Source organism: Tiliqua scincoides, chromosome 4 (genome assembly GCF_035046505.1).
Source record: "Tiliqua scincoides isolate rTilSci1 chromosome 4, rTilSci1.hap2, whole genome shotgun sequence".
NCBI classification, from domain to species: domain Eukaryota; kingdom Metazoa; phylum Chordata; class Lepidosauria; order Squamata; family Scincidae; genus Tiliqua; species Tiliqua scincoides.
This window is the reverse complement of record NC_089824.1, coordinates 117,296,723-117,323,962: the sequence shown is the minus strand read 5'-3', so window position 1 is coordinate 117,323,962 and position 27,240 is coordinate 117,296,723. Positions and strand designations below refer to the sequence as shown.

The following is a 27,240-nucleotide window of genomic DNA, read 5'->3' as shown; positions in this document are numbered from 1 at the left end:
GGCTAAGGAACGTACAAAAACTGTATCACTATGTGGAGTGGAGACCAATGGATGACCCTCAGTAAGTGGTGATATTATTACTTTTTTAGAGTAAAATGCCCTGAAGAAGTGTAAGTGAATTGAACTGTTGAAATCCCTTGCAAGTGGTGGAGGGAGGATGACGCACCAGCTGCTGTTGGGTAGGGGATTCCCCCCTCCCAGCATTACCAACCTATGCCACTGAATTGAGAGAGAATAGCAGGTGTGGAGAGAGTGATAGAGCTGTCATTCTCTCTCGCTATGCCCTGCTCCTCCCCCATCACATTGTTTTGTGGCTTCCCACTTGGGTAGATCTAATCACAAAACTCAAAATGGAGCTGCCTTATAGCCCCATTCTATCTTTTATTAGTGAATCTAACATACTATATCATCTATATACTATATCATAAACCAGTGTTTCTCAAACTTTTAGGAAGATGTACTCCCTAAGTAAGTTTTTGCGGGCCAGGGATGAGGGCAGTGATGCAATCCCCAAGATCGTGTCGCTAAGGGGGGGATCGAAGGGGGTGCTTTTACTCACACAGGGCTGCAGGGCATTGCAGGAGGTACGGGGAGCCCCGCGCAGCCCTCCGCAGGGCTTCCCGAGGTTTGGAACGTTCAAAACAAGTGATCGCAAAGCACCTCCTGGAAACTGGAAGTGCTTTGTGCTTGATTTTTTTTTTTTAACGTTCCAAGCCTTGGGGAGCTCTGTGGATGGCTGCACAGGGCTTCCCGCAGCTCCTGCAGCCTGCTGCAGCCCTGTGTGAGTAAAAGCACCCCCCTTAGTGACACAGTCCTGGGGATCATGTCACTGCCTCCCCCTTCCCCTGCCCCTTAAAGGGACAGGGGAATTTTTCCACAAACTGGTGGGTTGTGACCCATCAGTTTGAGAACCACTGTCATAAACCATAAACCATAAGTGTTCTGTGCATAAAATCTAGGAAAGGCTTCAAAAAATTTGCCCATACTTGATTGTTGTCTGTAAGTCACTTGTTCAAATGTTGGTAAAATTAAATGTTTCTTAATACACCGAGTAATACTTGGGGGGCACTTAATCTTTCCAATGTTTTAAATATGATCTTTTAGCTACTGTAAGAGCATGAAGAATCCTCTTTCACTGTCCTATGCTTAACGTTCATGAAATAACACAATAATTTCTACCTCCCCCTCCCAAAAAAACCATATTGGAACAAGTCCACATCATATGTGTAAATGATGTGTTTGATAAATTACTGCTTTTAGCAGCTATGCTAGATGGGTGAGGAAGACCATGCAAAGAACATTGCATTTGCTTTGCTGAATCCTACTGAGGGCACATCATCCAGCGTTTTGTTTGCTTCAGCATCAGTCAGCAAGATGTCACTGGACTGTTTGTGTTGGGCAGCAACGTGGGCAGTGTGCTAATGGAATTCTTGTTCTCTTTTGGGCACCCAACACAAGATGTGTATGCTTGCCCTGTGCAGCTTTCTGCCAGTTCTATCTGACAAAGGAGATGGACCATAAAGACCCTTCCTCCTTGCCCATTAAGTCTGTGTTATTGCTGCAGTGAGAAACCAGCAAGACATAAGAGGGAGGGATTCATTCCTCTAGGCTCAGGCCTCAGCAATCCATGCCAGTCAGCACTCTCATCCAGAATTAAATCCTGAGAGGTTTTCCTCAGAAATTATCCTGGAATTCAGCAGTGGCACTGTTTGGACGTGATAGCTCACAGATAGGACAACCAGTGTAGGAGAAGGCATGGAAGAGGGATAACCTGTGAGAATCCCATTCTTTTAACTGGCCCATCCTCCTCCAGTTGCCCCACCTTTCTTCTACCCGGGGTGCTGGAGGGGGCAGCGCCAGTGCCCTCCTCACTAATAAAGTCATTAACCCAATTTCTCAAACAGTCCTTCATTCTAGAGAATGCAGACAGAGGATCTTTCCTTGTAAGATCTTTTAAGTTCTTTGCCATCTAAGCAAGATGCACCCACCACTACACCATGTGGTAGTGAAATGAAGTAAGCAAGATAATTTGTGTGAATTCTGTCTTTATATAAGCCCTAGGTGTTTATATTTAAAAAAAAAATTTTTTTTTTAAACCAGTACTCTTCAATGCACAGCACACATGTTTGGCAGGAAGTGCAGTGATGCTGCATGTTCCGCTCAGTCCTGGGTACACACTCCAGGAATAAATATGGAAGTGTTTTCTTTGCACTGAACCTTCCCTCTCAGTTCTACTCTTACCTTTGGAGCATTTGAGGTGACTCGTTATATTTGCTGCTGCCTTTTCTCCTCATTTTTAAATGCTGACCTCAGAAAGGCCAGCAGGCATAAAGCAGTAATTTTTCTTTTTGTTCTTCACCCTCCTAGGTCTTACCCTGAAGAAATTGGACCCAAGCACTGGCCAAACTCCAGGTTCACCCATGTGATGAAGCTGCGGCAGGCTGCTCTGAGGACTGCTAGGGAAAAGTGGTCTGACTATATCATGGTAACGGCAAGTTCCAGGCTCTTAAGAAATTAAGTAAAGAGAGCAAGCTTAACTGGACACAATACTTCTGTGTTTGGGCTTCAAAATGGGGGGAGAAATCTGCATTGTTGTAAACTGATGTATGTGTGTTCCTTCTTCAAATGTCTACATGGATGTTGGCATTTGGAATGCATTAGGTAATTTTTAAACATTCATTGACCACAGAATTCTTCTTCCATAAGTCTTTAATAGTCTTCCATAACTATTACTGTAGTCTCTTCTTCCTAGTATTGGAAGAGGAGCAAGATTTCAACCAAACCTTGTTCAACCAAACCTCGTTCCATGACCTGGTTTCCTGCACATCACTCTGTACAAGAGCCTGTGTGCACTGGTGCATTGTGTTTTGCTGGCTTATCCCTCGACAAAATTAACAAATGTACCTCTGCCAAGTTGGTTTTATGCCAATGGATAGTGGTGCTATTGCCTCAGGTTACTGGGGCAATATGTAAGATACCACTGGTTGCTAAGGAGCCCAAGGTGGAGCTCTAGGCTGTCCACTGGCTTCCATCACAGTACAGATTTATACTCACTACTTTTTTTCTTTTGATTCAAAAGAAAGGTGCTGGGGTATCAGTCTGCTTGAAAGCCCCCTTCTTTTGCATGGCAGTCCTGCTGCTTCTAACCCCAGGGGAAGGGGAGATAAAAGGAGACTTAGAGATGGCAGAGAAATTAAATGAGTTCTTTGCTTCTGTCTTCAAGGCAGAAGACTTCGGGCAAATACTGCTTCCCGAACGGCCCCTCCTGACCAAGGAATTAAGACAGATAAACGTTAAAAGAGAAGCTGTTTCAGACCTCATTGATAAATTAAAGATCAATAAGTCACCGGGCCCTGATGGCATCCACCCAAGAGTTATTAAGGAATTAAAGAATGAAGTTGCTGATCTCTTGACTAAAATATGCAACTTGTCCTTCAAAACGGCCACGGTGCCAGAGGATTGGAGGTTAGCAAATGTCATACCAACCTTTAAAAAGGGAAAGAGGGGGGACCCGGGAAACTATAGGCCGGTCAGCCTAACATCTATACCGTGTAAGATGGTGGAATGGCTCATCAAAGATAGAACATATAGATGAACAGGCCTTGCTGAGGGAGAATTAGCATTGCTTCTGTAAGGGTAAGTCTTGCCTCACAAACCTTATAGAATTCTTTGAAAAGGTCAACAGGCCTGTGGATGTGGGAGAACCCATGGACATTATATATCTGGACTTTCAGAAGGCGTTCGACACGGTCCCTCACCAAAAGCTACTAAAAAAACTCCACAGTCAGGGAATTAGAGGGCAGGTCCTCTCCTGGATTGAGAACTGGTTGAAGACCAGGAAACAGAGAGTGGGTGTCAATGGGCAATTTTCACAATGGAGAGAGGCGAAAAGCAGTGTGCCCCAGGGATCTGTCCTGGGACCAGTGCTTTTCAACCTCTTCATAAATGACCTGGAGACAGGGTTGAGCAGTGAAGTGGCTAAGTTTGCAGACGACACCAGACTTTTCCGAGTGGTGAAGACCAGAAGAGACTGTGAGGAGCTCCAGAAGGATCTCTCCAAACTAGCAGAATGGGCAGCAAAATGGCAGATGCGTTTCAATGTCAGTAAGTGTAAAGTCATGCACATTGGGGCAAAAAATCAAAACTTCACATATAGGCTAATGGGTTCTGAGCTGTCTGTGACAGATCAGGCCAGGGATCTTGGGGTGGTGGTGGACAGGTCAATGAAAGTGTCGACCCAATGTGCGGCGGCAGTAAAGAAGGCCAATTCTATGCTTGGGATCATTAAAAAAGGTACTGAGCTAATATTAGCTAATAGTATAATGCCGTTGTACAAATCGATGGTAAGGCCACACCTGGAGTATTGTGTCCAGTTCTGGGCACCACATCTCAAAAAGGACATAGTGGAAATGGAAAAGGTGCAAAAGAGAGCAACTAAGATGATTACTGGGCTGGGGCACCTTCCTTATGAGAAAAGGCTATGGCGTTTGTGCCACTTTAGCCTAGAAAAGAGACACCTGAGGGGGGACATGACTGAGACATACAAAATTATGCAGGGGATGGACAGAGTGGATAGAGAGATGCTCTTTACGCTTTCACATAACACCAGAACCAGGGGACATCCATTAAAACTGAGTGTTGGGAGAGTTAGGGCAGACAAAAGAAAATATTTCTTCACTCAGCATGTGGTTGTTCTGGAACTCCTTGCTGCAGGATGTGGTGACAGCTTCTGGCCTGGATGCTTTTAAAAGGAGATTGGACAAGTTTCTGGAAGAAAAATCCATTATGGGTTACAAGCCATGATGTGTGTGTGTGCAACCTCCTGATTTTAGAAATGGGCTATATCAGAATGCCAGATGCAAGGGAGGGCACCAGGATGCAGGTCTGTTGTTATCTGGTGTGCTCCCTGGGGCATTTCGTGGGCCACTGTGAGATACAGGAAGCTGGACTAGATGGGCCTATGGCCTGATCCAGTGGGGCTGTTCTTATGTTCTTAAGGTAGTTGACTTTGATGGCTCGTTGGTTAGGGGAAAATGAACTCTGTTCTTGTTGAGAGGCAATCTTTTATTAGTGCTTCAGTTATTTCCGGCTGAACCCTAGCAAGGAAAGCAGAGACCAGGGTTCAGCCATAGCTCAGAGTAAGCAGTTGCCCTCTGTTGGCTCCAGATTGAATCATCGTACTGGGCTAGATGTAAAAATATTTGGAGGTTTCCTCTCTTGTTTTTGGAGCTAATATATGGCAGGAACCTCATTCCAGTTTTGTGGTGATCATTTTGCTATATAGGTTGCTTTTTTGGTATGTGCAAATAAGTCTTTATGAAGTTTACCAGTCTTTCACTGTTGGCTTCAGTACAGTGTATATTTTGGATAGCTTAATGCTGAAGGATTTGTGATGGAAGTTTTCACTACTTCTTATTACTGTAGCTCAAGATGCATAACTTTCCTGACCCAGTCTTGTTTTGAGTCATCTAGCCACCTCCATCCTCAAGATGTAATTGGACACAACCTTGTCTGTGTTTTGTCCCCTTTTTTCTAGTTCATAGATGCTGACAATTTCTTGACAAACCCAGAAGTGTTGAATCTGATGATAGCAGAGAATAAGACCATTGTGGCACCAATGCTTGAATCTCGCTCTCTCTACTCTAACTTCTGGTGTGGAATGACCCCTCAGGCAAGTGATGTTACTGTGCTGGCAATATTTGAAAGTGGGGAGAGGTAATGGTAACAAAGAATGAATTATTAGCATATAAGCTGTGTGCATTTGATATACTCCACTGATCTCCAGACAGGCAAATGTTAAGATTCAGAAATCCCTTGTGGTGTTTATTGAAAGTCCTATCCAACCTTCAAGACTTTAATGGTCACTATGTGCATGATCCTATTTCTGCAGTCAGGAGAACTAGAAGTTAGCGAGTGACAAATGGGAATATGGGAAACTGAGGGAAGCTTCCATGTTGTACTGAGAACCAGATGGCTACAGTTCTGCCACAAATTGCACCATGTTGTAGTAACACTGTAACCACAAGGTTAGCCCCCAATTAACCTGGTGCTCAATATCCCTAAATGAAATTAATACTTGCTAACTTGCACATTCCTGTCAGATGCACTGATGATTCTTGCTTCAGCTCACAGTTCTGATGGTCTTGTGACCCATTTTGTTCCTGTGACAGTTGTCTTAACCTACAGTTTGAGACAGATTGCTCTTAAACTGAATATTTTTATTTATGTGTATTTATATAGTTTTTACAGAAATAGTTTCCGAAAAATAAGACACAATCCATAGCATTAATCACATAAAAAGGCTTGGATAATTTGTGCTCTTTCTATATCCATCTTCACAAATCCATATTTTTGACAATGATTCTTTGAAAAGTTACATACTTCAGCGTAGTAACTGCAGCTCAAAACTGGACTGTTACCTTCTGTTCCCCTGACTTTGGCAAAATATTCAAAATATTTAGTATCCGTTCTTCTGAAAAGAATAGATCATCCACAGTTAAGCAGAAGAGACTAGTAAACTAGTTCAGAAAGCTAGTGATGCATCCCTCACCCTTCGAAGCCCGTGGAATCCACTGTACCTCCCTTTATCTGCTTGGCTTCAGGATGGAGCTGTGACGTCAACATTCTTGATCTGTTTAAACAGCATACTGTGTGTCATCTCAACCCAGAGCCATTTAAACATGGCTTGCAAACCATGATCTGAAATAGAGATTCACCTGTGGTTTCTGCTCATGGTTTGTAAATACACTAGCAATTCTGTGTTTGGATGAGATGCGCAGTTGCTACTGAGGCAAACCAAGATTCTCCTAGCGTGAAAGCTCAGGACATAAGAGGCCACAGGAGCTTGCACGGGGTATAGACACAGCTGAACAATTTGTGGTTTCCTCAGACATCTGATGTGTCCCATTACTGACTGCTTCTGTTTTCAGGGGGACTGTTTTCCTTGCATTCATGACCTGTATATACAGTCTGAAGTCAGTTTTATCCACTAGTTCACAAATTGTGCAAATAGGCCCTAAATATCTAAGTGCAAGACCAGCTTCATCTGCTTGCTTACTAGTTGGAAACAACCTTTAGTAGAATATGCAAGAAGGAAGGAAGAGGTAGGATTACATTTGTCATCTGAAAATGCTTGTGCACTGACCATTCTCAAGAGATATACCTGACAGCTTAAAGGTATCAGCCTAGGCATTTCAGATTGAATTAGAAATCCTTGTTAAACAACCCTGTTTTAAAATGTTGAGAAAGCATTCCTTAGGGCAGCAGTAATGCAAGTTCCTTTCCCTCTGGGGAAGATCCTCTGCTAGAATATGCTTGCCTGCTCAGATGATCTGGCTCAGTGAAGTTGTATTAACTTTTATAAACGTTAGGTTTAACTATTTTCTGTTATTGAAATGTAGATGGAGAATTGTGGCCCATGAAAAATCTCAGGAGGGAATTGCATCTTACAACTGTTAAGATGAAACACAACCATGTTTTCCCTGCCACTCCTATGTTCTTGTGTTATGCTTCCAGCCCAGTGACTTCACTCTGTTTTTCCTGAGTTTTCCCTTCTGGGCTTTAATGGCTGGCCAAGAGGCTGAGATCCATGTGGAGCTGGAGTAGCAGTTTTCTGGAATGGGAGCAACCAAACTCATTGCTCTTTAGCCTGATGTTTATCTGCCAGCTTTTTTTGCAGACGTTTCCTAGTTTAAATTTTTGGCAAACCAGAGCAATTCCAAACAAAGCTGCAATTTGTGGATTGGTAGCAGAGCAAAGTCAGCACGATGAACTGTGTGCACACCTTTCTTCTCATTGAGAAGACTCCAGCTTGACTACTTTTAGTGACTTGGCATTTAGAATTGTCTTCAGATAGGCTTATTTCTGTGTCATGCATCCTGGCAGTGAGCTGGAAAGCTGTATTTCTTTAAGATGGACACTTAGGCAATTATTTCCAGCACTAAAAATGCTGACAGCATGATTCATGCAAAAATTGTTGCCAGTACATGCCAAGCTCTAGAACCGTGAATGGGTCATTTCTTAATAAGCCAGAGGCATAGAAGGAGGTAGAGTGTAAAATCACGTGTATGTGCTGTGTGATACTGCAAAATGTGCACCCCCACTCAAAGCTTTTGTGGAGCCTAGCACCTAATGTCAACACCCTAGACAATAGGGTCTTGACTGATGTTCAATGACTACTTGTCAGCAGTTTTCAGCCAGTGTGCCATGGCACATTGGTGTGCTACGAATGGTCTGCAGGTGTGTGTGGGAGCTGGAGAAAGAAGAGTTAGATTTTGGGTAGATGATCTGATCTCCCGATCTAGAGTTATAAATTCTAGAGTTTTGCTACAAGCTGAAATGAACTGGATCTGACAGTTCTGGTTGGCGGTTACTCTCATATATTTAACAAACTATGAGCATTCTTTATTACAGGGTTACTACAAAAGAACGCCTGATTATGTCCTGATCAGGGAATGGAAGAGGACTGGTTGCTTTGCAGTCCCGATGGTTCATTCCACGTTCCTGATAGACCTGAGAAAAGAGGCCTCTGATAAGTTGATGTTTTATCCCCCACATCAGGACTATACCTGGACCTTTGATGACATCATTGTCTTTGCTTTCTCAAGTCGTCAAGCAGGTGGGTTTTGTGAACTAACTGGAGCAACTATGTTATGATGGTGGGGCCTAGACTAGAGTGTCACATAGTTTTGCAATTTTTTTTTTTAAAAGACTAGTAGTTCTTTGAAATCTCAGAAGTAATAAGAAAAAGCTGCTCTTGGAACAGTAGTGGATACATATTGTCTCCAAGGATAAATGCACAAGCTTGAACACTGCCAAGGCACTGTGTAGTGCATGCAGCCTGTTCTTTTGTAGGCTGTAGCTGATCAGGTTCATTTTAAATGCAAAGAATGACACTGGTGTTACCTTTGACCAAACAGACACATTTTTTTGCTTTAAATCAGCACTGCCCAAACTGTGGGTCTGGGACCTACCAGTGGGTCATGACCTAATTTTTGGTGATTTGAAAACTATGTGCATCAAGGGTTAAAAAGTTGCTATTTTGGGGAGGGGGCATTGTTGCCGAATCACTATTATAGCCACATTCCTTGGTATTATCTGACAGCAGTCTCTGGGGCCTTTAAAAAAGTTTGAGAATCACTGCTTTAAATCATTGCTAGGGAGTCAGTTGTGCAGGAAGAACCCTCCTACTCACTAAGTTGCGTGAAGTGGCAGGCAGAGGACACACTAGACATGATGCTAAATGCAGCAGCATCTGTGCTGGGGCTGACTGTCAACAGCCATATGAGAGCCTGATTTAGGCAAAGGATAGTCAAATCTTTAATTCCATAGTGTTTTCCTACTAGAAATGTCCCTCAGACTACTATGAGCCCTTGAAGGCTTAAACATATTCTACATCTATGCCATCTTTCTTATTTATTTCTACCCTCCTCATGGCTGCTGTGTGAAAGCGCAAGTTCCAGCCTAGAAAATGGTGCACTGAACTTCATGTCTTATTTGGTCCTAGAATGATAAAATTTGGGTCTATACAAATTCAGGCTAGAGATTTGGGGTGATATTAAATTCTTTTCCGTGTAGTAGGCTAGCACATATTAGAATTGTAAGTATTAAAACCTTGCTTCCTAATGTGCTAGCTTACCACATCCAATGATTTTTTTAAACATGGGAAATTTAAAAAAAAGTAGCCTTGCATCTGGTGTCTAATTTGTATGTAGTAGAATTTTATCATTGCCCCATTCTGTGTAATGCATAGGGTGGTTCCAGATGAATTCAACAGGTGAAGAAAAACCTCCAGCAACACGGAAGAAACTCGAATGGGTTTGGGTTTAGTGTGAGAACAGGAGTATTGCTTAGCAGGGCCTATGGGAAGAATTTTATCGGGGGGTACGAAGTTTCTTTTGGGCCCCTTCCCAAAGGGGGAGGGGGCAAAATAGGGCAGGGGGAGGATACTAACCGCCACAATAGTCTTTGGAGCCCAGGTCTACTAGGCTTCTTGATGCAGAGCCCAGGTCTACCCAACCATGCATCATTGGCAGCTAGGTAAAGTAATATAGAAAACCAAACACACACCTAAGTCTCTCTAAAAACTTTGAAGTATATAAAATCCATTGCAGAAAATTAGCATCATCGTATTTAGGCTCACACTTGAATGGACCAAAATGAAGCAGCCGTAGACCCACAGCTGGGTCTCTGAGCTCCTATATACTCCTTCATGGTTATGGGATCCACAAGCCAAAGAGCTACTGAGGCAGGTTAGTTTCCTCCCAGATTTGACACTGTATTAAGGAGGGTCATGGATGCTTTCCTGGGCCTGGTGTGTATGGCTTGCAGCAGCAGTAAACACTCACTGCATGCATGTGGTTGTACCCCAGCATCATGCACAGGCAGCGAGTTCAGGTGAGATAGGAAAATGTCAGATTGCAGGAACTTTCTGGGCCCCCTCCTTTGACTCCTGGGCCCCCTTTCTGACCCTGGGCCAGGTTACAATTTACCCCCTCTCCTAGGCCCTGTTGCTTATTATTATTATTATTATTATTATTATTATTATTATTATTATTAACAGTATTTATATACCGCTTTTCAACTAAAAGTTCACAAAGTGGTTTATAGAGAAAAATCAAATAACTAAATGGCTCCCTGTCCCAAAAGGGCTCACAGTCTAAAAAGATGCAAGAGAACACCAGCAGACAGCCACTAGAACAGACAGTGCTGGGGTGAGGTGGGCCAGTTACTCTCCCCCTGCTAAAAAAAAGGAGCACCCACTTGAAAAAGTGCCTCTTACCCAATTAGCAGGGGTAGCTTAGTACACAAATGTATCTCTGAGGGGTGTATCTGCTGGGTTTATCTGAGGTGTGTCTGCTGAGGGGTGTCCTATTGATATAAACTGGGCAATAGTATTCTGCCTTGGCAATCTTGGCTATTGGAGGGTGTGAGTGTGAATACGGGAATGATGATGATACAAAGTAGGATGAAAACTTTACGCAAAGCTTGTAGAGCAAATGCTTTGAAAATGATCATGCAAATATCTCAACAAAGGAAAGCAGGACTGGGAAATGAGGGAGCTGGATGTACAAATAGGGGATTAAATCTTTGCCAAGTCCATTAATGTCAGGATCCCTTTTCATCCTTTCCCATAATGACACCTGACAGTTGAACTGTGATTTGGCAAGGCTTGCAGTCAGCCGGTTTGTCTGTAGAGAGAAGTGCATAATAGGGCAGCTGAGCAATGGCCACTTCCGCAGGCCATCCCCCTCTCTACTAAAAATACCAGGGAGTTCTGCCATTAATATTCTGGGTCGCTGGCTCAGGCAGGTCATGTTTGCGGCTTAATTTACAACTTCTGAGTTTGGATCTGCAGCAGGAAAGACAAAGAAACCCAACAACCCTAGAAATATTTGTTTTGTACTTTGTGTTGCAAGTGTGGTTTTGGAGTGACCTGAATTTCTGCAGCAATTTTTTTTTTTTTTTTTTGCTAGTCTGCTCTATATCCCATTGCAGTTACTGAAATTATTTTCCTTTGCCTTTTGAAGCCTTTCACACAAACACCAAGTTCTGGAACTGATGAAGGACCTACAGTACACATAGTGGGAGGGATTTGCAGACACACTTGATTTTCAGCAGAACACTGTTGTGGCTAGAACAGCAAGCCAGGTTCTAGCTGCCTCTTAATTGGACCTCAACCCAAGTCTCTAAAGTGCTGAGTTGAATCCAGAGGCCATTGACGACAAACTGGTTGCTATTGATTTTGAGCTGAGACTTGTGCCTGGTTACATGCAGTATCGAAACTTTGTTGAGTCAGGTGCACATCTGCTTCACAGCTTGGTGTGTTTTAGCTTGTACACCCAAGTGTAGAGCTGAAAATCTGAGTGTTTTGAGACTCCCAGAGGAGAACTAGTTAATGACAAACAAACAAAAATTCAGAACATCAATAAAATCCGACATCCAACCTGACATGTGGTGCATTGCTACCAAGGTTGTGGGTGAAGAAATCTACCCCCTCTTAAACTGTAGGCGGAACAGTCTGACACTGGATGGTAAATCAGAGTGGGCAGAAAATTGACTGTTGACTTCTTGCCTGGAAATTGGGATTTTTGCAAAGAATGGTGGACTATGTGGACTTTGGTCTGACCCAGTGAGAAAGTGCTTCTGATGTTCTCTGGATTACTTGGGATCACTGAACATAATTGTACATGAGCAGTTAAGAGATCTTGAGTACCTAAGCAGTCTTCTGAGGATGCAGAAACCACTACAGTGTTGATGGGTAGCCCTGGTTTGCCTGCAGTCTGATAGAATCTCAGTCATCTGAGTTTGCTTGAAGTGTGTAGATATAACCATACAGAGTAACACAAGATCAAAGCAGGATTATGTGTGCAGATGGATGAACACTGGAATGCAGCACCGCTGATTAGGAGTTTTGCCTGTTTGTGCAAGCCTATTATTTAGGCTAAAAAAGCGTACTCGAATTAGCTTTGTTCATCTCAATTCCTTAACTTCTCAAATTGCCGTGTGTCAAGGAGGTGTTGAACTGGTTGGTTCTAGTCCCCTTGCCAGAACTCTGTGATGTGGAGTCTGTCATCATGCCGTTTCAGTCTAGCCTTGCTTGGTGATAGTTTTGCTGTTTCATCTTACATGATGTTGAGAGAATTTTTGTAACCCATTATATCTACTGTTGCATTGCTGTCACTTTGGCATTCAGTTTTAGTGAGGAGTGTGAAGTTTCTTCGCAGGGAGCTAGTGTGAACTCAATAAACCAGTTTGTTTTCTTACTATGTACTGTTTTGATGTAGCATATGAAGAAAATGGCCACCTCTGAATTACTGCCTGAATCATCATTGATAACCTGCATTGGTGTTGTGTGTAGGTTTATTCTGCTTGGAGCCTTTACAAACTCTGGCATAACATTTCTTTTTCCTTCCATAGCCTTTACAAATGGTTCCAAATGCTGGGAATTTGCCAGGATCATGCTGGTTGCCATAATATCCACAGTTTCTATTTTGGGATCTGCTGTCCTTCTGTAATGGCATTGGTGGTTTAGTGAATGTATTTTTGTTGCCCCACTGCTTATGGCTTAGTGTAGGCTTTCAGAGTAGTCTTACCTGCCTGTCTTTGTACTTAGTGCCTGTGACCAATCTGTCCCTAATCAATTCTTATTTCAAAGTGCCGCATGCACAAGAGTCAGCCATTTGTGAAGTTTGGCCCCAGTAGTGGTTTCTGCAGGTCTTTGTTAACACTTCTGAAAGAAAGTGTTCATATATGACATTTAGTATAGGTTCCAAATACGTCTCTGGGGTTTCTAACAATTTAGGAATCTTCTCTGTCCGTATGCTATTGGAGCACATGCCATTCCTTTCCCATCACAAATAATAGTATTGCATCCCTAACCTTTTGGCCATTTTTTTGTCATCTAAGCCAGTTGCAATTTCATAGTTTTTCCAACTGTGCTCTGAAAAATCCGGTTATTGATAATATTGTTCAGAGATTCTGAACTTTTGTCTGAGCAGCTTTCCTCGATCCAGGAGAACTGTGTTCAAGCCCGACCCGTTGTCTGCTCAGTTAACCAGGCTCACTCTTTCCCACCTCAGCAGCTTGCTCCTGGAGTAAGAGCACCCTGGTTGCATGGGCACACTGAGAGGGAGCCCCAGCAAAGTAGCAGAACTCCTTGCCCTTCTTTTAAGAGAGCCTTTATAAAGTCACTTTTTTGTCTCTTGCAGGTCTTTCATTCCCTGGATCCTTTTCTTATTGTTGGAGTTGTTTTGTACATATGTTAGTGGTAACTCTTTGCTTCCTTTTCGTCTTCCTGAGCAAATGCAGTGTTTCTTCTACTTCCTCCAAGTCCTCTCTCCTTTTATCAGATGGTTTTTATCTAGCTTGTCTGCCTGTGGACTGGGATCTGTGGAGCGCTTCATATTTTAGGCATTTTAGTGAACTGTAAAGGGTGATGTTGCCTGGCCTCATGACCCTCTGCCCCAGGCAACTCAGTGGGGTGGGACATGCAGCTCCCTGTATTGTACTGATTAGCTAGAAGTAGGCTGGAGATCTGCTTCCAAGCCTAATCCAAAGCACAGTCTGAAACACTTCCCTGGCAACCACTTTTGCTTTGTTAGGAGGACCCACCTCAATCTTTCTACCCTCCCTCCTTTTGTTTATCCCCAGATATTCAGATGTACATCTGCAACAGAGAACACTATGGGTACCTCCCTGTGCCCCTGAAAGCTCACCAGACACTGGAAGATGAGGCTGACAGCATTGTTCATCTGCTGATTGAGGCAATGAGTAAGTCACGTGTTGGATATCCGCACATCATAATAGTATAAGAAAAAGTCAATTCCAGTCCTTCGAACAACTATTTTGAACTATGGTGTTTCACTTCTATCCCTGTCTGGATGTGATTATGTGGCTAATTTGCGTGCCACCTTTACCAAGTAAGGCTGAGGAGGTTAAGCACACAGTATTGACTAGGTAACAATTTGAGCTTAGTAGATTCAAATTCTTCAGTAGGTTCTATGTGGTTAATTATATGGAAGTTTTGTTGCTGGTAAAACACCAGCAACAAAACATCCATATAATTATGGATTGCTGATGTGTTCTTAGCCATGACACTAATTCTGCATTGGCATTAACTATAGTTAACCTGAGCTAGGATTTTCCCTTGCAGTGAGTTTGATAGGAAGTATGTCTGACCAGTGGCGTCACTAGGGTTCACATCACCCGGTGCGGGATACCAGCGCATCACCCCCCCCATGCAGTGGGCAGGGCAACACCCCTGGTGGCGGGTTTGGTGCTGTACCACCACTCTGCCCCCACTGGTTTTTTGGCTGTAGCTTTTGATAGAACACATTCTGCATGAAATGACGTATTGATTGATATACAACATGAAGGTATTGCTCTTCCAAATTATGATTTTAGTGATTTTGGTCACTAGTGGTGTCACCCCCCCTCCAGAGTGTCAACTTACTAACACCTTATTGCAGCAGTTCTCAAACTTTTAGCATTGGGACCCACTTTTTAGAATGACAATCTGTCCAAGACCCACCAGAAGTGATGTCATGGTAGAAGTGACATCATCAGGCAAATTAAAATAAATAAGCATAAATATTAAAGTAAAACAAATAATTAAATAAGCAGAAGCCAGCCCTGGTCCACCAAGTGAATTTCCTCTGTAGCCTGCCTGCAGTAACACCCCCCCCCTCCAAAACCAGTAAGGTTTTCAGCCCTACCCAGTGCCTAGTTCAATTTAAGAACTTCTGTTTAAACCAGATCACTGTCAGGATCCACCTGGCTTTGCAAGTCTCAGAAAGGTTTACCTTATCAGCTGAAGCCTCTGTTTTGATCCTTTTTAGTGGGGGGAGGAGGCTGTCTTCTGGACCTCTTGTTTAGCTCCAGGTGCATAGTATCAGGACCATTCTGGTAGCCTTGCACTCTCCTTCACCTGATCTTCCACACCAGCCAAGGCATGTTCACTTACTCACGAGTAAACATGACCATGAGGCTTAGTTTCGCTTTCCATAGGGCTCAATACATTCATCTGCTTGAAGGAAGGGATTTCCTTCTCAGGTGTTTTGGGGGGCTGCATTCATTGGATCAGGACCATTCTGGTGTATTTGGATTCCTCTTAGCTTGCCCTTTCCAACGGACTAAGGCAAATTTGCCTACTTGTGAGTAAACACACGATACAGCTCACTTTCACTTTCCATAGAGAGCCACGCATTTTTTGTTCTCCAGTTTTTTGGCCATAACTTTTGATAGAAAGGAGATATTTCACTCTGGTTTTTTGCATTGCCTTCTGCTCGAAATTCTGCATCCAATGGTATATAATATGATAGGGTTACTCCTAACCACCGCGATTTTAGTGTGTCACCCCCTTTGCGCAACCCCCGCACCCCCCTAGCGACGCCACTGTGTCTGTCTGTAGTTATGAGAGAGTTCCATTAACATGAACTAAATGTGGCAGTTTGGGTTTTGAACTGTAAATTCCTGCACCGCTTCAAGCCTTGATGCTGCCATGTTTACTCACGGTCATATTTATGCCTTAAACCTGAGGCCTGTGTTGCCAAAAGAGCTTCCTGATGCTTAAGTTTTTAGACAGACTGATGCCTGCCTGTGGTGGCAGGGAGCCTATTTGTTAATTTTATTTAAAATATTTCTACCCCAACCTTTTATCTCCAAAGGAATCCCCAGGCTGGCATTAGGCTTCCAGTGCCATAGCTGGACCTGACCTGAAATGGAATCAAACTGAAGCAAGTAATTTCCAAGTGTTCTCAAATTGTGTTACTCAGGCTCATTCAAATTAGGCTGGGGGAGTTTGCCCATGGCTATCATTAACCATGGCAGTTCCTGTTGTTAGCTCAAAACTTCTACCCAGTAGCATTCCAGTTGGCACATAAAAATGGTTGGCAACCTTCAGTCTCGAAAGACTATGGTATAAGCCTACAGCACCCGGTATTCCCAAGCGGTCTCCCATCCAAGTACTAACCAGGCCTGACCCTGCTTAGCTTTCGAGATCAGACGAGATCAGGCATGTGCAGGGTAACAGTTGCTGCTAGTTGGCACATAAAGACTGTTTACATTGACACCTTAAATTTGTCAGTCATAACTAAATGAAGGCTTTGGTGCAGGAGGACCTCTTCATTATCCCTAAGCACCAATTTGTGGCCCTCCCTGCCAAACTGCATTGAATTCATTTCCAAACTGATGACTGGGAGTTTATCCAGCTGTGGTAGCCTTTCAGAATTGTTCTTTTGTCCCAGCTCCATACCAAATGGGGTGGATCCAAGGGGAAGGCCATGGGCATGTGCACCCCCAACTGTTGTGCCAGCAGGGAAGGGCGCCCACCAGAATCAGGGTCCAGGGGTCCGCCCACTGGGCAGGGTACTGGCAAACTTGACTGGAATGGGAGCCCAGGTCTACCTGCCCAGCGAGCCTTGGCCATGGAGGCCATAAGTTAAAAGGGGAGCCCAGATATACCTGGCAGGTAGATCTGGGCTCCAAGGCCAGGCGGGAGAACTGGTCTACCCGCCCAGTGAATCTCGGTCTTGGAGGCCATTAAGCTCAACCAGGAGCCCAGGGCTACCCGCCCGGTTGATTTGGGCTCTGGAATTGGTAGTGCTTATTGCCCCCCCTCCCCCAATACTGGATCCATCCCCAATTCCAGATACAATTGAGGTTAGCAATTGGAGATTCTAGCATATCTAGAGGAGAACCAACTGGTACAGGGTTGTTGTCACTGAGCTCTTTTAGCTTGTTAGACTTCTGTTGGCTTATAAATTGCTTATTAGAGAAGCCATAACACATTAACTGCACATACTGTGTAGGTTTACTGCAATGTATGCCCCACTTGGTTTAGTGGGCTTAAGTGTAAGGGCTTAAGTCCTTAGTAAGTGTGCATAGAATTGCGGCCTGGGGCTCCAGTGCTGTACACAAGCAATCCTAGGCGTGTCTACTCAGAAGTAAGTACAGTTGAGTTCATTGGGTCTTACTCCCAGGTAATCAAATATAAGATCATAGCCTTAGCCAGGTGCAAGCTCCACTGAGTACAGGAGGACATCTGATTTATGTGCATGCAGACTGACTTTTGGAAAAAGAGCCCAAACACAATGAGAAGCTAGTGCCTACCCAGTGATCTTCATTCCCAGCTAAGCAGCTGCAAGGAATTCTGTATTAAAATGTTTTGTTTTCTGTTTTCCATCTCTTCCAGTTGACCGTCCTCCAATTGAACCTTCTGAATATGTCAGCATTCCTCCTAAGCACCCAGACAAAATGGGATTTGATGAGGTAATAGGATTATGCCCGCCTTTGTGTCACCTTCTGAGAGTGAAAAAGGGCAAGGGAAAACCAATAGGAACTAGTGGTAGCCATGTCTGACTTGGACTGGTAGCTGTTTTCAGGTATCAAAGGGGCCAAACTAGATGATATGCCTGTCACATGTTTGGAGCCTGCATGCTTGGTTTTTCCAACGTAAATAGGAGCTGTGTGGACTGGGACTGTGGAGTGGGTGGGTGTGGGTTCTCTAACCCTTTGCCTTCCCCATGGTCTAATCTGGACCAAGGCCCTATATTTATTAGACAAGGAAATAAAGCACCCATGGGTGCTAGTTGATTACACAGATGGCTTGCAAAGGGCTACTTATGGTCCGATCTGAGAATTTTGCTCTTACTTTTCACACATCAAGGATAATCATAAGAACGGCACACTGACTTTGAGTTTTCTTCTGAAATAACTTTGGGCTGATGAGCAATAAGGTGTCAGTCACCCCCACAAATCCTACAGTGGGTCATAATATGAGGTATCCAGTCTAGTTGGGTCTGGGCTGGTAGAAGAGAAAGGCGCCAACTGTCTTTGAACCTTATTGCTCCTGGGCCTTCTGTACACCTCCATGAAGCTCCACGTGCCCCAAGGGGGGCCTGCTCCAGAGTTAGAGAACCACTGATGAGGAAAAAAAATGCTATATAGAAAGAGTTGGGTGCAGAGATGCTGATGGAGATCTTTTGTAAGTTAAATACAGTTGGATGTTTTTATTCTCTTCCCACCCACCCCCCCCAGACATTAAATGTCTGTAGAGCTGTTGAAGAGAGACTAGTACAAAGGTAGAGCTTCTAATAATTGTTGGCTGCTTCTTGTTTTTTACTCTAAGGAGTTGGGTTCCTAATTTTGCCAGTTCTGAGGTGTCTGTGTTTACCTGGCTTGTGTAATAGTACCTGCCTGTGTGGTGGATGTGCTCTGTTTGGAGCCTAACCTGCCTGCCTGGAATATTCTGAACTGTGCTGGTTCTTTTGTGGCTACACTGTGTTTGCCAGCCTTATTTATCCTGTTGTGTTAGAAGGAAGTGCTGGAGTACAAGTTGAGTTAATATGTGTATGCCAACTCCTGCTTCCCATACTACAAGGCTGCACTTGTCTTTGCTTGCTTTTAGCCATTTTTAGAATTTTTTTGAATTCTGGAATGCACATAAAATTTCAATAAGAGACCTGCAGTAAGCTTGTACAAGTTCTCTGCATAGTTGATCCTGGCTTTTGCTGTTGTCTGCTATGTGTACATTTGGTGATGATGACTGTGTAGAGGCAGAGGTGGCATTTGGTGGGGCTCTGAGCTCTACTACATGTCTCTCCTTTATAGCATCCCAGAAAGAAATTCCCAAGGGATTGGGAAATAGAAACTGATCCCTCTTTAAAAATTTTGAGTTTTATTGTAAAAGTGTCAAACTGAAACACAAAACCCATATTCCTCCTACCCCAGCCCCCAATTAGCTTGTGTAGATCTGTGTGGGAAATTTCAGTCTCTTTCTTCTAGATTTTCATGATAAACCTGAAACGTCGGAAAGATCGGCGGGATCGAATGTTGCGGACCTTGCAGGAGCAGGAAATTGCCGTCAAGTTGGTAGAAGCTGTGGATGGAAAGTGAGTCTTTGTTGGCTGCCACCTGTGATTGATAGAAAGTTTAAACATGCTTTTTGCAGAATTTGAACATGACAACTCAACAAATTGTTTTTGATGCTGTGAATTTGATGAGAAGGGAGGGTGTATTCAAGGCAGAGTAGGACCTTTTCAATGCAATTTGCAGTGAACTTCTGTCAATGAATGAATTTCCAAGCAATTCCACAACTACCATAGATATCCAAGTATAAGTCGATCTCACAGATAAGTTAAGGGCTGGTTTTGAGTCCAAAATCATGGAATTGTCTATGATCCTTGGATAAGTTTGGTGGGGTGTCTGACTATAATTTTGTCTGATTTTACCTGAGGCCAGTTCCTGAAAAATAACCTACCAGTAATTGTTACCTAAGAACTGTACAGTCTCTAATTTATTTAAAAATATAGTAAAAGATCATAAGATACATTTTTTTATTGATTAACTTCTAAAACTTTGGTCTTCACAACCTTTTTGTAAACACTATCAGTGTAAATGCACTGTAATACTAGTAGAACTATTAATCAAATCCTACTTTAAGGTACCTCGTGTGTTAAGCCAGAGGCTCAACATGTAACATACAACTTATAACACATAACTGGGTGTGTGCAATACAGTTTGCAGTGGAGAGAAAAGGAAAAAGGAATGAGCGTGAGCAAGTGCAGCTACACATAGTTGTAATCCTATTTAATCAGAAGTAGAGGATTGCTTTCTATGGGTGTTATTCTTAAGTAATGGTGTGCTGAATTGTAGCCTGGAACTTGATTTCAGATGGAAATGAGGATTACATCCTGGTGTTTTAAAAGCCAGTCCTCTGCCAAACATTTGCAAAATGGTGCTGAATGGTTGGGTGCGATCCTTCCAAAGAGAATGAGGCTTGCTTGATTTAAATGGAAGTGTTGAGCCTTGGCTTACTTTTATCTCAGAAGGAATGGAAAGGTTAACTTTGGCTGCAGGTTGCCCTGGAGATAACTATTCCTCTAACTATTTTTGCATTGTCCTCTTGCTCTGTGCCATATGCCTGAACAGCCCTGACCGACCTGCAGATAAGGTGAGGAGATTATTTACAGTTGACTTACTGGCAGAAATTTTTCGTCTTATAGGAGTGTATTTATGGTACGATTATGTATGCTGCAAAATGGAGTGGAAATGAATAGGCAACTGGACTGTACCACTTCAAATGGTACCATTATTCTACCTTGCAAATAGGAAATTTATACTTCAGAAAGGAAACTTCTAGCCACCCATTAGCAGTTTTTTTAAATTATAAAGAGTGTTTATCATAGAGAAAATCTAGAAAGTGATTTCCCCCACCTGCAGTGTTTATTGGTGCAACCCATTTTCTCACCTCATTCTGTTGCATGTATAGGGTAATCCCAAGTACCTCTTTTTGTATACTGAAAATCTGAGATAAGTGATTTTTAACTTTTTGTTTGTCTCTTCCTTTCAGGGCACTCAATACAAGCCAGCTGAAGGCCCTCAATATTGACATGCTTCCTGGTTACCAGGATCCTTACTCCTCCAGAGTGTTGACCAGAGGGGAAATTGGATGCTTTCTTAGCCACTACTATATCTGGAAAGAGGTGATGTATCCCTTAGGTATTCAAGAAAGTATTGAACCTACACCTGCGTCCTGGCTGGGACAGCAGTTGGGTTGTGCCCTCCGTTCTGGAACTGGGGGTGAGCTCTTGATGACTGCCACACACCTCAGTATCTTGAAAGATGAGTACCCTCACTGTTTCATCATATCCTGTTTGAGGGTCAAAGAATGGATTTCCTTGAAGTCTAGATGATTGAGATGTGGAGATGACCATTAGCTTCGATGATTTTAGAAAAGTGTTAAAGTCATCTAAGCTAATGGCCATCACCACATCTCTGTCAATCACCCATAGGAAATCCATACTCCAAACAAATTCACAGACTAGGTCTGTTGGGGAAGGGACCAGGAGCAGGCAGGCTGACCAAGGAGCGTATGGCTTAGTGGTTAGTACTCATGCAGCCCTTCCTGTTATTAGTTTTTGTTTTTTTAATGTAGTGACCAACCAGTAGTTCTCTTTGCTGTTGCCACCCAGTTAAAGAAATTAGACAGAGGTGAGGCTGTCTAGGGAAGGTGGAGGAGACCACAGAACCCAGGGATTCTTAATAAAAATCAAATCATAGTAATGCCTTTGTGTGGTCAGATGTGACAGCTCACTAAATTTCTTGTGAACATAGACTAGACAGCAAGAAGTCAGAATATAATTAGTTTATTAAAAAGCCAAAGGAAAAGGAATTAAACCAGGCTGGGAAAAGGGCAAGGAGTCTGATGGAAAAGGCCTGAACCTGGCTATATGGACACAAAGAAAAAGCTTGACTAAATTGGATGCCATAATTAATGCCCAGCAGAGTGAGCTGGAAAGCTACTTGAGAACAAAGTTCACAAACCCCTAATGCCTCTCTAAACCAGTTGGCTGAGTTTAGGGTGGGGAAAGAAGCAAACAAAACAAACTCAATTTCCTAAACACATCTAGCTTGAAATACAGCTCCTGTTGCTATCTATCTGCATTGTCCCAGGAATTCTGGACTCTGCACTTACTGGAGAGTATGTGGGTGTGCCTTCTGTGAACCAGCACTAGATATCACGGCAGACCTGACAGATACACACATGAGCATCCCTCTGCTTGAACTTAAGTAATCTAGGTTTGATGAAGTCATAAAGTTACCTGATTGGATGAGTGGAACCCACCTGGATGTTCCATCCCACCCTTTTATTTCAGGTATCCAACCAAATCTTGTTAGGAAGCTTGACTGCTCCAGTCATGAAGGAAGACTCAAATCCACATGAGCAAATGGCTGTGAGGAATGGCATTTCAAACAAAGACTGTTGCAGGAGGTTGTCCAAGTAACTTTTAGGCTGATGAACCTACATGGGAGATTCTGGGAAGTTGGTGTACAAAAATAAGGGAAACAAGGCATTCATCATAAAGTTCACCAATATGTTCAACATATATTATGCATAGTGAACAAAGTGGGAAGTATATTGCTTCTGGTGACTCTCCAAACATTTCCTTTAAGGTGGTAAACAGGGAGATGGAGAAGACCCTTGTCATTGAAGATGACGTGCGCTTTGAGCATCAGTTCAAGAAGAAGCTTATGAAGTTGATGGATGATATTGAGAGAGTCCAACTTGACTGGGAGCTCATGTAAGTAGCAGCCCACCTCACCTTGCCTGTTGCAGGTGTCCCATCTGTAGAGTTTAGTAGTGATCCATAGGTACGCTTGCAACAGCTGACAAACCTAATGGTGAAGTAGGAAAGGGGTTGACCTGTAGACTAGGAATCACCCAAGAGGGTGGAATTGCTGTGACTTGGAGAAAGTTTTTAAGATTCTGAGAATTGTTGTCAGAAGGCTGGCACCTAGGAGTGAACAAATGGAAACCTGACTTGCCCAGTTGGAGAAGTGCAGCTGACCTAAAGTGCTGTTGGGGCATATTAGTGTGTCTGTCTTTGTATAGGGAGCAACTGTACCCTGCTGGGAATCTTGTCTCACCACTTCTTCTGGTTATGCTCTTCAATATATACCAGTGTTTCCCAAAGTCCTAATGTCAGAGGCATACTTTTTTTCTTCAACTGAAACTGTTACATAGGAAGCTGCCTTATATTGAGTTGGACCGTTGGTCCCTCTGGTTTGGTATTGCCGACTCTTAACTGGCAGTGATTCTATAGATCAGGGCTTTTCAAACTGGGTTGTTGCGATGCCCCAGCCTGTGGGCCCTGGCCTGTTTTCCCCTTAAGGGGTGAGGGCAGCCTGAAGGCAGGGAGGAGGCAGCGGCGTAATCCCCAGGATCACGCTGCTCAGGGGGGCTGCACGGGCTTGGGTCCACTTACCCAAGCCTCCTGCAGCCTCCCGGGGGTGCAGGGAGCCCTGCGTGACCTTCTGCAGGGCTCCGCGCAGCTTTGATAGCAAAAGCGGAGCGATTGCACCCTGCCTCCGCTAAAGCGGAAGTGGAGCGTGTTTGCTCCACTTTCACTTCTGAAGCTGCGGGGAGCCCTGCAGAAGGTCACACAGGGCTCCTCGCACCCCCGGGAGGCTGCAGGAGGCTCGGGTAAGTGGATCCAAGCCTTTGCAGCCCCCCTGAGCGGTGTGATCCTGGGGATTGTGCCACTGCCTCCCTTCACACTCGCAAGAACTTAGAGCAGCTCAAACTCTCCATGAGAATTTGAAAACCGCTGCTATAGGTTCTTCAGACGGCTATTTCTCAGCCCTGTCTTGAACCTGGAACCATCTGCATATATAAGGATTGAACCTGGTACCTGTTCTATATGCGAAAGTTGAGCTATGGCCCCTCCCCTAATGGCACATTTCAGTCTTACATTTGAGAAAAGGTTATTTGTAGAGTAAGAACTGCCTGTCCTCAGAGGTGCCTCCCTCTCGCCACCCAGCGTTCCTGCAAACAAACTGGGTGTCCCTCCTGACTGGAAGGAGGACAGGCTTCAGGGGTTGAATTCTGCAGAGGTGCAGTGGGTAACCTCTTCTTGCTTCCTAGGAATCTTTAATTGTGTCTTTCCTTCTTGTAGCACACCATTCAGTAATGTCTAATCTTCCCTATCAAGGGATGAAAAACTCCTGGACATTCTTGAAAGCAGATTCCTCGGCATTTTGAGTTTTCTTGACTTCGGATTTGGATTTTTTGTAGCACAATAGGATTCTTTCCCTATCTATGCACCAGAGCTAACTGATCATGCATGCTAATTTTTTTTCTTCTATTTCACTTTTCCTTTTGAAAGTTCAGAGTAGCTTGTGCGAAGTTCCCAGCAGTTTCCCCTCTAGAGACTGATGAGGTTTACACTTGCTCAGTTTCAACAAATGCTACAGTTTCAGGTCATAGCCGGCCATTGACTGTGACCTGTATGTAAACAGGATGCTAAGTATGGCACAACTGATTGTCTTTTCTGTCTAGCTACATTGGCCGGAAACGGATGCAGGTGGAGCGCCCCGAGAAGGCTGTTCCTAATGTCATGAACCTTGTTGAAGCGGATTATTCTTATTGGACGCTGGGCTATGCCATCTCGCTGCAAGGGGCTCAAAAGCTGATTGGAGCTCAGCCTTTCAGCAAGATGCTGCCTGTTGATGAATTTCTGCCGGTCATGTACAACAAGCACCCAGTGTAAGTCCTTGGTCCTGGTAAGCTTGTTTTGTTCTGGAAACTAGTTTTCATGTTGTACAGCATGTTGGGTGGCATGTACTGTATGTTCCTGTCATAAGTAAGTAGCTGGCTGCTTCCAAAAGCCCAATTGGATTCTGATTGGGGGGATTGTCACCCCATCCTTGATTAGTATTTTGTTGGCTTACCTGCTCAATAACTCTGTCAAAAACTGCCACTGTGGCCACTACAAAGTTACATAGTGGAGAAAAAGGGGCCACTATCATTTGGAATTCACTTCCATTGGGAAGGAACTTGGTGAGTTTCGGTAGCAGGCCCAGGAATGTGGGGTGGAGAGCCAAGGAACTTGAGGTTGTGTGTGACCCAATAGACTTGAATATGTGTGTATGTGAGAGTGACATGGTCCTCTTTATTTATTTATTTTAATTTGGCAACATCTTAAGAAAAGCCCTGGTTGATCAGGCCAAAGGCTCCTCTAGTCTCCATCCTGTTTTCCATTGTGTCCCCCAGCTGCCTCTGGGAATTCCACAGGCAGAAGAGAAAGGGCTTCTACTTTCCTGCAAATAGTGTTCAGAGACACATTGTCACTGAACCTGGAGGTAGCCCATAACCGTTACGACTAGTAACAATTTATAGAACTGTTCTCCATAATGTTGAATTTGTCCAGTTAACGCTGCTAGTATTTGTTTGCTTTATTTTTAAAAAAAATACATAAGCCTCTGTATCATCCTGATAGAAGCTCAAGCAATTGCTTTATAAAACATCCTTAGAGCTTTTATATATACCTTGTGTTCAAATGGGTTATCCCAGTGACCCTTGCAATTGCTTTGTAAGGTTGGTCAATAATCGCTCTACCTTGGGGGTAGTTGGACGTGGTGAAAGAGTGGCGTCTAAGGAGTTGAACTCTCATGAGTTCAGGGGAGAGGTTAGATTTTACCCAGAAACTTCCTGGTGAATATCCTGACTCTTTTGCAGTGATGCTGCTCTACCTCTCAAGAATAAAATACTAAAGATGCAAAACTACATTGCTTTACCATCTATTGCTGTGCTGCCCTTTTCCCTTGCTGTGGCCATGCTGATGTTGTCCTCTTCTCTATAGCACCAAGTATATGGAATATTATGAATCCAGAGACCTGAAAGCCTTTTCTGCAGAGCCCCTGCTGGTCTATCCAACCCACTACACTGGGCAACCAGGTTACCTCAGTGATACAGAGACCTCCACCATATGGGACAATGAGACTGTGGCCACTGACTGGGACAGAACGCTGTCTCGAAAAACACGGCAGCAGGGTCAGATTCGCACAGATGCCCAGAACAAAGATGCTTTGCCCCCTCAGCCCTCTTTGGATGCATCATCTACAAGGGAGGAGCTATGACTGCTCACTTGGCCATAGAACCCTGACAATATTGGCAACAGCTGGACTTGCCTCATGTTCCACCTTTTGGCCTAGAAGTTTCCAGAGCTAGTAATGTTTTGACTTAATCAGAAAAGAAGTCCATTTGACCAGGCTGGCTAAGAAGAGGTTGGGGGAATTCAACCTGAGTGAGTCAAGCCCAGGTTGACTCTGCAACCTGACTTGCAACCTGCAACCTGACTTGCAACCTGACTCTGCAACCTGACTTGACTCTGTCAAGCTCAGGTTGACTCAGGCAGACTTCTGCAAAATGCTGTATTGAGAGAAGGCTGTTTTTGGGGGTGGGGAGTCCATACCTCTGGCGAGCTTCTGAAGGACTCTGCATGGCAGCATGTTTCTATCTCCAAAGGGCAAAGGTTCCTTGAATGACGTCTTTCTACAGTTCCTTGTGTAGAATTACTGTATTTATAAAGATTAATATATATAGGGATTAAGAAAGGTGAACAGGCTCTTCCACATTAGTTTTCACTACTGCTGCATAACCTGATTTATTGCTGGGTTTGTTTTGTTAAACTTGTTCTCTGAGAGAAATTTTAAAAGGGGAGCTTGTTTTCGTTTTCTTTTCTCAAAGCATTATGTAAAAAAAAAAATGATCTGATGTCTCGCACTATCCAAGATCCTAGTTGATCCCTGGAGCTGATTGTTGAGTCTTAGAGCTTGATCACACACACACATTCCGTGGTGGTTTTGCATATGAGCCATGATAGGATAAACCCTATAGAACTGCCATATCCCCTCAACTGTAATGCATTTCCATGGAGTCAGTTCACATATTCAGCTACACATCCTCAAGTAATGTATAGGTATGCATGAACAGGGCCACCTGACCAATGTTAATTTTAGCTGTGCCTGAATCAAGTTGAGCATGCATTTATATTTACAGTTGAGGACCTAGGCAATTCTGGCTCTGATTAAGACCTTCTCATACTCCCATCTTGTATTTCCCCCCAAGTATCACAATCTTCAGGTTTAAGCAAGCAGATAGCTTAAAAACGGGACAATTTATCTGTTTGTCTCTCTGTCAGTGTTCATCTCCATGCTGCAGCTGTGTCCCCACAAAACCATCTTCCCCTTTCTCTCTCTTTTCCAGTTTTCATTAGATAAAACATTGAATGCGAACTGGATTGCCCACGCTCTATGTTAAATGTCTTGTTTTGTCTGTATTTTTGTACAGGCATGTTTTGATCCCTTAAGATTTTTTCCCAAAAATATCTTTTTTAATAAAAAAGAAATTCTGTGTTTAACCTTGGAAAAAAAAAAAATACATGAGGGTGTTTCCTT

At 43.6% G+C, this 27,240-nt stretch overlaps 1 protein-coding gene and 1 pseudogene across 1 annotated transcript; one reads left to right on the top strand and one right to left on the bottom strand.

Annotated features, from left to right (window-relative positions):
* On the top strand, positions 1–25,940 carry COLGALT2 (collagen beta(1-O)galactosyltransferase 2). Its single transcript, XM_066624076.1, has 11 exons — positions 1–61; positions 2,368–2,485; positions 5,537–5,671; positions 8,413–8,617; positions 14,152–14,271; positions 17,693–17,769; positions 19,285–19,391; positions 20,852–20,984; positions 22,456–22,583; positions 24,341–24,547; positions 25,644–25,940. Exons 1-11 carry the CDS (start codon positions 48–50, stop codon positions 25,918–25,920), a joined length of 1,521 nt encoding a protein of 506 aa, XP_066480173.1. The 5' UTR covers positions 1–47; the 3' UTR covers positions 25,921–25,940.
* On the bottom strand, positions 16,423–16,542 carry LOC136650608 (5S ribosomal RNA; annotated as a pseudogene).
* Positions 25,941–27,240: the final 1,300 nt, after the last annotated feature.